General features: G+C 40.3%; 1 protein-coding gene across 1 annotated transcript in view; it reads left to right on the plus strand.

Moving 5' to 3' along the window:
- The window catches only part of LOC124802529 (angiomotin-like protein 1), a 103,923-nt gene extending 98,935 nt beyond the window's left edge, over positions 1–4,988 (plus strand). The window contains exon 13 of the mRNA XM_047263379.1: positions 4,820–4,988. Within this exon, the coding sequence (XP_047119335.1) occupies positions 4,820–4,903 (84 nt within the window). The 3' untranslated portion in view covers positions 4,904–4,988. The remainder of the gene's footprint in view (positions 1–4,819) is intronic.
- The last annotated feature ends 7,187 nt before the right edge of the window (positions 4,989–12,175 follow it).

A 12,175-nucleotide genomic window follows, 5' to 3' on the forward strand; every position in this document is an offset into this window, starting at 1 on the left:
TCAGTTGTTAGAGGGCGTATTACACTCTTCAGTGGTAGACAACTGCTGTCCACCAGTGTAGTAGAGCATTGTCTCTGTTTACTAATGGAGTGATACACCTGGAGTGAGTACAATGATATGGTTGGTGCGTACTACGTAGCACACCACACCACAACAGACGAGCTGCACAGTGGTTTTATCAACAACAATATCCTAATTGCCGTATCCCGCATGATACAACTTTAGCTGCTGTGTACCAACGTCTGCGTGAGACTGGGTCATTTAGCAGATTGCCTGGACAGGGACACCATGGCACAGTAAGAACGCTGCAATTTGAGGAAGCTGTCTTGCAGCATGTGGAGCGGGATCCTTCAATCAGCATTCGTGCAATTTCACATAACATGGTGACGAATCAGACGAATGTAAGAACAGTCCTTCGAGAGCAATTGTTACGTCTATTTCACTTACAGCGTGTCCACAACCTGGAACCAGTTGATTATCCACCCAGACCACAGTTTTTGCAGTGGTATCTGGAACAGTGTGAAATGCATCCAACATTTCCATCCTCTGTGTTGTTTACTGATGAAGTAAAGTTCAGGCGTGATGGAGTCTTCAACTTGCACAATTCGCATGTTTGGAGTGAGGATAACCCACATGCCTCAGTTACTAGCGCTCATCAAGTGCCATTCTTCGTTAATGTGTGGGCCGGTGTTGTTGGGGACTGTTTAATTGGGCCGTATCTGCTACCTGGGCCATTAAATGGCAGGCACTATTACAATTTTCTCGCCAGAGCATTGCCAGAATTACTGGAAGACGTCCCCCTCCCTACAAGACAATGCATGTGGTTCCAACATGACGGGGCGCCTTCACATTTCAGTCGTGTGCATCAATTCCTGGACCGACGGTTCCCAGAAATGTGTATTGGCAGAGGTGGTCCTGTACCATGGCCTGCTTGATCCCCAGATATGTCCCCTCTGGAATTTTTTGTGTGGGAGAGATGCGCAACCTTGTTTATGCAACTCCTGTTGCTTCAGAAGAGGATCTGATTGCCTGTATAGTAGCAGCAGCAGCAGGAACAATTCAGGATACTCCTGGGGTTTTTGCCCATGTCAGACAGAACACGATCAGACGGCGCAACCTTTGTCTACGTGTCAATGATGGCATTTTTAAAAGCCTACTGTAATTGAAATTGGGTTGTGTTAATGTGTTGTCTCTTGGTCATAAAAAAATGGAAGAGTGTTTGTTGGTTTAATTAATTTGCCGCCAGAGAAATCTTCCTCTACCTGTTTAAATACTCCTCATAGGGAAAAATATTTGTTTTGATGTCCCCTACAACCTCCCAGAGTTTTTCGTTTTAAATACTTTTCACCCTGTAGATTTAAGTATAGGGAAGTCTTTTCTCAAAATATTTGGGTGAAGCTTAGCCATGTATGGCAGTGAAACATGGACGATAAACAGTTTAGACGAGAAGAGAAGCACTTGAAATATGGTGCTACAGAAGAATGCAGAAGATCAGATGGGTAGATCACGTAACAAATGAGGAGATACTGAATAGAATTGGGAGGAAAGGAAATTGTAACACAACCTGACTAGAAGGAGGTATTGGTTAGTAGGACACATTCTGAGACATTAAGGGATACGTAGTACTGGAAGGACGAATGGGAAATTGTAGAGGGAGACAAGAGATGAATACAATAAGCAGATTCAGAAGGTTGTATGTGCAGTAGTTGTTTGGAGATGAAAAGACTTACAGAGGAGAGCTGCATCAAACCTACATTTGAAAAATTCCATATTCATTCACAAGATGTGGAGTATGAAGGTTCACTTGGCCCCTGCTGCAAAGTGGTCACAGACCTTTTATTCATTACGAAAGTATCATGAATTTATAGCAGTGACTGTCTGCCACACTACTAAACTGCAGATTTAACATTGGTGACTGAGACAGGAAATACAGTGACTTGCCGTAACTGTCCTCAATCTTCCTCTTTCACTCCCTTGTACAGCCATTACCAAGCTGCAGAAATGGATTGGTTCAGCACCTTGATATGAACATTCCTAGCACAGCATGCTAAGGGAGTAATTAGCAATTGATTTGGATACAATAAGTTCTTGAGGGGCTACACATTTTTCAGACCAACTGAATCAGTTATATTGAAAATGACAATTTTAGAATCTTACCTCCTCTCACAGATTTTTGCAGACACCCATGTTTCCCAGTGACATCACACACTAGATACTTGAACTGAGACCATTCACAGATACATTCTGAAAAGCTACTGTAGTTCAGGAATGAGAATTCTGGAAACATCCCCCAGGCTGTGGCTAAGCCATGTCTCCGCAATATCCTTTCTTTCAGGAGTGCTAGTTCTGCAAGTTTCGCAGGAGAGCTTCTGTAAAGTTTGGAAGGTAGGAGACGAGGTACTGGTAGAAGTAAAGATGTGAGTACCGGGCGTGAGTCGTGCTCCGGTAGCTCAGTTGGTAGAGCACTTGCCCGCGAAAGGCAAAGGTCCCAAGTTCGAGTCTCGGTCGGGCACACAGTTTTAATCTGCCAGGAAGTTTCATATCAGCGCACACTCCGCTGCAGAGTGAAAATCTCATTCTGAAGGACAACAGAAGACTGTAAAACAACTAAGCTTTCAGCCAAAAGGCTTTCTTTGAATTAGGAAAAACACACACACACACACACACACGTGCAAATGCAACTTCCGCACATGTGAGGGGAGGGGGGACAGTAAAGTGCTGCCTGCGAGAGCATACAGGGATGAGGTGGGAAGAAGGTATGGCAGCTAGGTGCAGTCGGAAGGTTAGGTGGAGGTTTGGGGGGGGGGGGGGGGGGGGTAATGGAGGGGGTAAGGAAGATGTAAATAGACTGTGGGTGTGTTGGTGGAACAGAGGGTGTAACGTGCCGGGCTGTTTCCTCACCCGGGGCGCCACATGCAACGTGCTGAGACATGTCCTTGTATTAGTGTCACTTAAAGTTCACGTCACAACCGGATGTACTGGTATTGAAACATTTCCTCACCCAGTAGATAGTAGGTAGTGCGCAGTAATCTCAACCTACCTTGCTTTGTTTATTCAATATTGTCTTCATGGTAGCTGCGTCCGTCTCACCTAAACCACACTGAAATTTAGGAGCCAGGATCCTAGGTTAGGTTTTCCAAAATCAAAAGTCAAACTCGTATTCATTGTTGAACATTTATGTCAACCACAGTACAATTTATTTGTTATCACTCGCACACACAATATTCATGTGACCAGGCCTCTTACACTTAATCGTCACATTAGGTAGGTCAAAAACTTCTAGTCTTTAACAAAGTTCACAATTACAATTACTGAAAAATTAACCAACTTGCCGCACTTTTGCTCCAAGAGAATCTGACCGAGAACTAACTGAGAACTGCACCAGCTCGGACCTTATATAGACGAGCGCTTGAATATTTGACTATTTCTGTTAATATATTATAGTTTATAATTTCCTAGGGTTAAAATGATCCTTTCTAACTGGTTTTGAAGTTAATTATTGGGTTTTATTATTTAAATAACATGAGTGAGCTGAGCTGTATTAATTTAAATACGCGGAACTTACTTATACATCCGCCGTGGGAATTCCTGACTTATAACCACTGCAGCCCTTTTGAACAATAATTTTTACATATTCAAATTTACTTAATTCTTAATTAATGCACTTACAAAGTTGAGACTGGAGTTATTTTACGTAGAAAAATAAAGGTAGCAAAAGTATCAAAACAGATCTCGGAATTATTTGGTAGTTTGGTCACAATTGGCACTGAAAGTCATACAGGCTACAGATTTTAAGTCTTTAATATCTATTTAACTAATAGACTTTAGGTTAAAACACCCTTTGCTGGAATCAGTAAAATTTAGGCTTTCTTTTGGATGCAGTCTTATAGCTGAATTTGATCTATTAGCTCACTCGAATTTTACTTAATATGTATTGCACAATATACGTCATTGTCCATAACTGTTAATAGTATGCGTTTTCAATAAAACTGATTAGCTCATTACTTTCATAATAGGCATTAGAATGTTTAGGGAAATTTAATTTAAACTATTTCTGAATTCTGTACTATGAGGCTGAAGGCCACAGAATCTGTAGTCAGAATCTGAGTAGTGAAAATGAAAAAAAATAAAAGTTCATTGCTTAACTAAGTTACTGAAGGAGTGTGAAACCAAAACAGGATAGCAGTGGGGCAATCCTGCTTCATTACAAGGGCTGTGTAGTAATGAAATGGAAGAGGATGGGGCCGAGATGGATAAAGGACTACGACTAATGAAGGTCGAGGCTAGGAGGGTTACGGGAATGTAGGATATATTGCAGGGAGAGTGCCCACCAGTGCAGTTCAGAAAAAACTGGTGTTGGTGGGAAGGATCCAGATGGCACAGGCTGTGAAGCAGTCATTGAAATGAAGGTTGTCTTGTTGGACAACATGATCAGCAACTGGTTGGTCCAGCAGTTTCTTGGCCACAGTTTGTTGGTGGCTATTACTGCGAATAGACTGGGACAGGTGATGCTTGTGACTGGGCTGGAGTAGGTAGTGGTGGGAGTACGTATTTGACAGGTCTTGTGTCTATGTGAGCCGTGAGGCAAGGAGCAGGGTATGACAAGTAGTAGTCGAAACCCTGGCAGAGAATGGGTTTCACTGCTGAAGTTCTGGGTGGTACTGAGTCATGAGTGGAATGGACTGTGTGACTTGGGAGGTGGTGGGTGACTGGAGACATAAGGCATGGGGGACCTGTTTTTGTACAAGGTTGGAAGGGTAATTACAATCTGTGAAGGCCTCAGTGAGGCCCTTGATGTATTTGCTTGTGATTTCCACAGGTGGCGAGGCTGTATGGAAGGGACTTCTTGGTATGCAATGGGTGGCAGCTGTCAAAGAGGAGTCAACTGCTGGTGGTTGGGTAGGTTTAACAAGTAGCTGTCTTTGAGGTGGAGGTCAACATTGAGGAAGATGGCTTGTTGCGGTAAAGAGGACCAGATGAGGTGAATGGGGAAGAATGTGTTGAGGTTCTGGAGAAATGTGGCTGGTGTCCTCACCCTCAATCCAAATCACGAAAGTGTCATCAGTGAATCTGAACTAGGTGAGGAGTTTGGGATTCTGAGTGATTAGAATGGATTTCTCTAGGTGTATCCAATGAATAGGTTGGCCTGGATGGTGCCATACGGGTGCCCATAGCCATATCCTGGCTTTGTTGGTAGGTGAAACCTTCAATGGAGAAGAAATTCTGGATGATATAGTTGGTCATGATGACTAGGATGAAGGTCATAGGTTTGAAATCCATTGGGTGTTGGGAAAGGTATTGTTCAGTAGTGGTAAGGCCATGTGCATTAGAGATGTTAGTGTAAAGGGAGGTGACATTAATAGTGAAGAGCAGGACGCTCCTGTGGTAAAGGAACAGAAACTGTGGAGAGTCAGTGGAGGAAAAGGTTTGTGTCTTTTGATGTGGAAGAGTAGGTTGCAGGTAATAGTCTGAAGGTGTTGGTCTACGAGAGCAGAGATTTTTTAATGGGGCACAGTAACTGGCCACAATGGGGTGTGCTGGGTGGTTGGATTTATGGACTTTAGGAAGCATGTAGAAGGTAAGAGTGGAGGGAGGGGTAGGGGGGAGAGGGGCTCTGGGGAGAGGTAGGGTGGGCCTGAGGATTTGAGGAGGCTGGATATCCTGCTGGATTCTCGGAATGGGATCACTGTGACAGGTTTTGTTGGTGGATGAATCTGACAACTGGCAGAGTTCTTCTGCCAGGTAATCCTTGCAGTTCAAAACAACAATGGTGGAGCCTTTGTTGGCAAGTAGGATTAGGAGGTCAGTATCAGCTTTGCGATTATTTCTGTGGATGTAAGGTTAGCTCGCTTGTCGAGGGATTTGGGGAATAATGGCAAGGCAAGGTACAAGGTTAAGAAATTCTGGAAAGTGAACAGGGGATGATTTGGAAGCAAAGGGAATGGGAGTGGATCATGGTTGGAAAAAGGAGTGAACTGAGTCAGGCAGGGTCAAATATTGGTCATTGGTTGAGTCTGATTGGTAGGATTGGTGGCGAAAAAGTGCTTCAACTATGGGGATAAGGAGGAGGAGAGAGGTCTTTAATAAGTCCTGCATGATTGAATTTGGGAGTGAGGCAAAAGGTGAGGCATTTGGAAAGGACTGATACTTCTGTGAGGCTAAGACTTTTGGAGGAAAGGTTCATGACTGTGTTTCAGGTCTGTTCTGGTACATGCATTCATCTTGTTGCTTTATGAGCCACCTGTTTACAGGGGAGGTCCTCAGGAGTGGGATCAAATTTTAGAGAGCATCTGCAGTAGAACCTCTGTTAACCATTACTTTTGGGACAAGGGGTGGACAGAATGGTAAAAAGGTTGGATAATCAGAGGTGAATGAAACAAGTCATCGAGCTCGAAACAATGTAGTAAATCAAAATTAAGGTAAAAAATTATGTTTTTATTATGAGAAAGGAAAACAAAAAATTGATACTGAAAATCTTATTTAGAAAAGTGTAAAATATTTTTTGTTTCTATTTCTTAACCTTGGTTGTGTATCTGCATCACGCCACTTCTTTCCGTACAGTATGTCCGTAGCTGTAGCAATTAGCTGTTGTTCCACATATTTGAGGGCAGACTCGAATGTGCATACTTTGCTGCAGAATGGCTGATATTTCCATTTCTTCCTTTTTCATCACCTGAATCCTCCTGTTCAACACTATACTGTTGCAAAAAAAAAGTGTGTGTGTGTGTGTGTGTGTGTGTGTGTATGTGTGTGTGTGTGTGAGAGAGAGAGAGAGAGAGAGAGAGAGAGAGAGAGAGAGAGAGAGAGAGAGAGAGAGAGGGGGGGGGGGGGGGACCATCAATGATCTGATCATCAAGTTCTTCACTGGTGACTATAGCAAAATCACCTTCTTGTAGTCCTTCCTGTACATCAGCAGGGTAGACATCATTCTGAAGAGTTTATAGATCAATCACTAAATCTGCAGCATATGACTCATTAGTTTCTGGAAGTTCATGTTCTTGGTTTAGGCTGGGACAGACTTCCTTCCATGATTTTTGTAGAGTGGTTTTCTCTAGTTCTTCCAAAGTCTGTGCAACTGTGTAAATTGCATCTTTTATATTAAGGCCTGTCATTGCTGCAAAAAGATGACAACCCTCTCCTTTTTTCTCTAACAAAGTGCTGACATATTTCCTCTTGTAACGTTGTTTTAACCACTAAGTAACATTCTAGTCTGTTGGTTGGATTATTGAAGTCACGTGGAGGTGTGAGAGAGGGGGAGGGCAGGTGAAAACATAGCTGGCCTATTCCGTGCCAAGTGGTCTAATATCGAGAAATGTTCCCACGTGACCATCATGGATTTTGATGAAATTTTGTATGAACATTCACACATGTTCTCAATGAACACTGGTAAAGCTTCAGTTTAAGAAATTCAATACTTTCGGAGATACAGTCACTTGTTTAAGACCATAGCACAGCTTTCTATAGTGCGTCCTTGAATTTTCAGCAACTTTGAGATGAGATATCTCTGTAAGTATTTGCATGAAAGAAACAAAACTTGGCCATCTTATACAACGTTTAGAGCTCTTTAAAGTAAAATATTAAGAAAAGGATTTCTGAGCAATTTTCATGTAGATAATTTGAGGCAAAATTGGGCGAAACAATAGATGTTTAAAAAAAAATGTGAACTTAAGTTTTTATATCTCTAAAAGTAATTGTGGGATGGACATGAAACTTTGCACACCACCACTCACCAACACAAGGTCTTAGAATATAAAATTTCATTCTCCTATTACTTTCCTTTATTTCACAAATCTAAGTTGACAGTTTTTCAAAAAGTGCTAAAAATGGGTATTTTTAGTCAAATTTTTCAAAAAAGTGTTTTCTCCAAACGCTTCCGAACTATGGTCATTAGAAAGAGCATATTCTAAACTATCTATAAAAGTGGATTTGGTTTTGCAATGCAAGCATATAAGGCCCTAAAAAGTAGCATCATCAAAGAGGCGCACTGGAAGTTTGAACACATTTTTCTGGCACTCAAATTATACCTGAAACCTTTTATTATGCCTAATAAATGTTTATTAGTGCCTTGAATAATTGAAATAAAAAGACCTGGTAAATAGGCAATGAGACTGTCAGAAAAACTGTGAGAAGTAGCCCTTCTGCTTTTATCGAAAGTGTTCATCTGCATAAAACTCTTCTCATTTGAGAAAAAAAAAGAGAGAGATCATAAAGAATTCAATGAATAATAGCTTCATATTTTTTGTACTTCTCAAAATTGTAAATATTTACAAGTGGAAAATGAAGACCTAATTTTTGGATTCAATTGTATAAAACATTTTTCCAAAAAAGAATCGGTTTGCTTGAATCATGCATCAAGTGATGTAAATTTTCCAATCAATATTGCAGAGATTTTAATACCTAGGTGTTGTAACCTGTGAATTTTTGTCTTAAAGGTATTAGGGAAACATGTGAAATTGATTGGTTAAACATCTAAGAGTTTTAATTTTGTATTTAATCACACTTAAATGTAGCCTACTACCTTGGTAAATAAGTAACCACTAGTTTCACAGAGAAAATTCAAAAGATTAACTGTTTATAGAAAATATAATGGCAAACAATTACTTTAACAATCAGATTGTTTCATTATTGTGAGCCATGTTTGAACAATCTGTATTTCAGTGGTGTGTTTGCAGCATAGTGAGTGGGTTCTCTTGACTGAGTGTGGCTTGTTAAGTGATTCGTAAGACCATCAAAGTTTGTAATCTAATTTACAAAAAATTGTTTTGATTGTGTCTTTTATAGCATATATGTCTTATTAGATTTTTTCATTGGTATTATACGTTGTGTATAATTTCATTCAGTAGCAATTTGTCTGAAATTTAAGCAGATTATAATTTGCACTTAGAGGTCAAATACATTATTTAGTTACCGATTAGAGATGGATGCAGAAGGGAACAGCATACCTTCCTGCTCAATTGGGCAAGGAGATAGTGGAACCAAGTGTCATGTCACTGTCTTTGCCAAAAAAGCTGCTTTAAAAGGGTTTGCGGATTTTATTGATGAGGAAAAAGAGTTGTTGGTCCGATGTTCTGAAGCAAAGCTGGACAATACCTCTCAAGTTTGCCTACACCATGAAGCCCTGTTATTGGCACAATATGAGAGGTTACAAAAAAATGCTTCAATCCCTTTGGGAAGGTGAATCATAATGTTAAGGCAGGAATTCACGCTCTTGATACTGAAACAGCTAATAAGGCTTCTGATATGTTGAAGAAGCAGCTTCTTAATAACATAAAGCCAGGTCAGAAAATTTGTCCGGCTTGCAGGACTACCTTAAATAAACACTTGGACGAAGCTTTATCAGCCTCATCATCACATTCTGATGAGGACCTTACACCAAAAGAAGAATTAAATAGTAGCTTATTGTCTATCGGTATTTCGCCTGTGAAGAGAACAGTAAGCTACAGAGATAAGCTCCAATATGTGAAGAAGAAAATTCAAAAGGCTCAAAATGTGATTAAAAACAGAATTGTAAATGCAATGGCAGTAAACCGACAAATTGAAGATGCTAGTGAAATTAAGGAATGTGGAAGCTGTGCCAAGATGCAGAATGCAATTCCTAAAGAACAGATGCAAATTTTAACCTTGGCACCTGTAAGTTGGACAGTCAGACAAACAGCAGCTCAGTTCGGCATGTCCGAAAGAATGGTGAAGAATGCTCGGAAGCTTAAAGCAGAGAAGGGCATTCTGGCTCTTCCCGAAAATAGGCAAAGCAGGAAATTACCAGCAGAAGTTGCTAGTAGAGTGCGAAATTTTTTTGAAGATGATGAGTATAGTAGGGTGTGCCCTGGAAAAAAAGTTAGTATTTCAGTTAGACTTTTAGATAGAAAGACATACATGCAGAAAAGATTGGTACTTTGCAATTTACGGGAAATGTATGTTATCTATAAGAATATAAATGGTCCAGAAATAAGATTCTCAAAGTTTTGTGAACTTAGACCCAAATGGTGTGTAACAGTAGGATCAGCTGGAATGCATGCAGTTTGCGTCTGTGCAATTCACCAAAATGTTGAGCTTGTGCTTAGCGGAGCTGGTATAAGTGAAAATTATAAAGAGTTTCTCAGCAAGGCAGTTTGCAGTTTGAACTCTAAACAGTGCATGCTACATCGCTGTGAAAGGTGCCCTGGGCCCAAAGCTATAGCATCTGAAATTGCCAGCTATTTCCTAGATCATGAGCCACAGGAAGTTATTGTGTTTAAGCAATGGATACATACCGATCGGGCCACACTGGACTCGAAGTAAATGGTAGTGGATGAATTTATTGAAGATGTAAAAAATAAAATATGGAGTCTGTCATGTCATCATTACATTGCCAAGCATCAAAGCTTGCATCTTAAAGGCCTTAAATGTCATCTTAAAGATGAAGAGCTTGTTGTCCTGATGGATTTTGCAGAAAATTATTCTTTTATCATTCAGGATGCTGTGCAAGGCTTCCACTGGGACAATAGTCAAGCAACAATTCATCCATTTGTTATCTACTTCCGTCAAAATGAGAAAGTACAATCTTTAAGTTTTTGCATTATCAGTGATAGTTTGCGGCATGACACTATTACAGTTCACGCTTTTATCAAGGACCTCATCAAATATATAAAAGCACGGTTTGCACAGATATCCCACATTCATGATTTCAGTTATGGCTCCAGTGCTCAATATAAAAATTTCAAGAATTTCCTAAATTTATGCTATCATAAGAGTGATTTTGGAATGACAGTCGAATGGAATTTTTTTGCTACTAGTCACGGGAAATCACCTTGTGATGGGATTGGAGGTACAACAAAGCGGTCAGCAGCAAGAGCAAGCTTCCAATGGCCACTTAATGGACAAATTCTTACCCCCCCCCCCCCCGGATCTGTTTCACTGCTGGTCTTAAACATTAATGGAATTACATTTGTTTTCGTCAGTAAAGATGAAATTGAAAAAAATATTGTGTCACAAGAAGAGAGGTTTAAACTTGGACAAACTGTAGCAGGCACTAGAGAAAATCATCACTTTTTACCTATTGATGAAACAACAATTCAGGTCAGCAGAGTTTCAAATGATTGTTCATCTTTTCTAGCTAAAATGGGTCACAGTAATGAAGGAGGCGTATTAATGTCTGCTCTCCAATCAGGACAATATATTGCATGCCTCTATGAAAACGTGTGGTGGATTGGGAATATCTGTGAGACCTCCACAGAGCAAAGGGATGCGTTAATAAACTTTATGCACCCACATGGTCCAGCAAATTCATTTTATTGGCCACCAGGAAGTGACAAGTGCTGGGTTCCAGAACACCACATTATTGCAGTTGTTCCAGCTCCATCAGTAAATTCGTCTGGTCGGCAATACACCATTCCTCTTGATATTCATCAGAAAATTAATGTAGCATATCAAAAATTGAAATAGGTTAGAGGAAACAATCTAAGGAACCCAAGAGTGCCTTCTAATTTTACACAGGGCACTTAAATAATTTTACTATCAGGCTTGGGAAATTGTGTAAAGAAACCCTTATCAGGCTTGGGATCCAGTGATAAAGAAACCCACCCGTGGCTGTTGTTGCTAAGCTATCGGGCGTGGCCCCTATGGCAATGGGAATGCTGGTTTTCTCAGGTGAAATGAAACTAGCAGTGGTTAAGCCACCATGGACCATAGCAACTCATTTATACACTTCTTTTCCATCAGTAAGCTGGTGTTGTTCATTAAACAGTCAACTAATAATTAGATGATTATGCAAATAAATTTTACGATTTACATTCATTCTTAATAATAATTGTGTGTGTGTGTGTGTGTGTGTGTGTGTGTGTGTGAGAGAGAGAGAGAGAGAGAGAGAGAGAGAGAGAGAGAGAGAGAGAGGGGGGGGGGTTTGACAATTAAAAAATAACATTGTTTTTATTTTTATTCTTTTGCTATTCGGACTTAAGCTAGGTCCTGTTCATCAGGACTTCTTATTTCACTTATCCCAGACATTAATAAACATATATAAGGCAAAATAAAAGATTTCAGCTATAATTTGAGTGCCAGAAAAATGTGTTGAAACTTACAGTGCGCCTCTTTGAAGATGCTACTTTTTAGTGCCTTATATGCTTGCATTGCAAAACCAAATCCACTTTTATAGATAGTTTAGAATATGCTCTTTCTAATGACCATAGTTTAGAAGAGT

Source organism: Schistocerca piceifrons, chromosome 1 (genome assembly GCF_021461385.2).
Source record: "Schistocerca piceifrons isolate TAMUIC-IGC-003096 chromosome 1, iqSchPice1.1, whole genome shotgun sequence".
NCBI lineage: Eukaryota > Metazoa > Arthropoda > Insecta > Orthoptera > Acrididae > Schistocerca > Schistocerca piceifrons.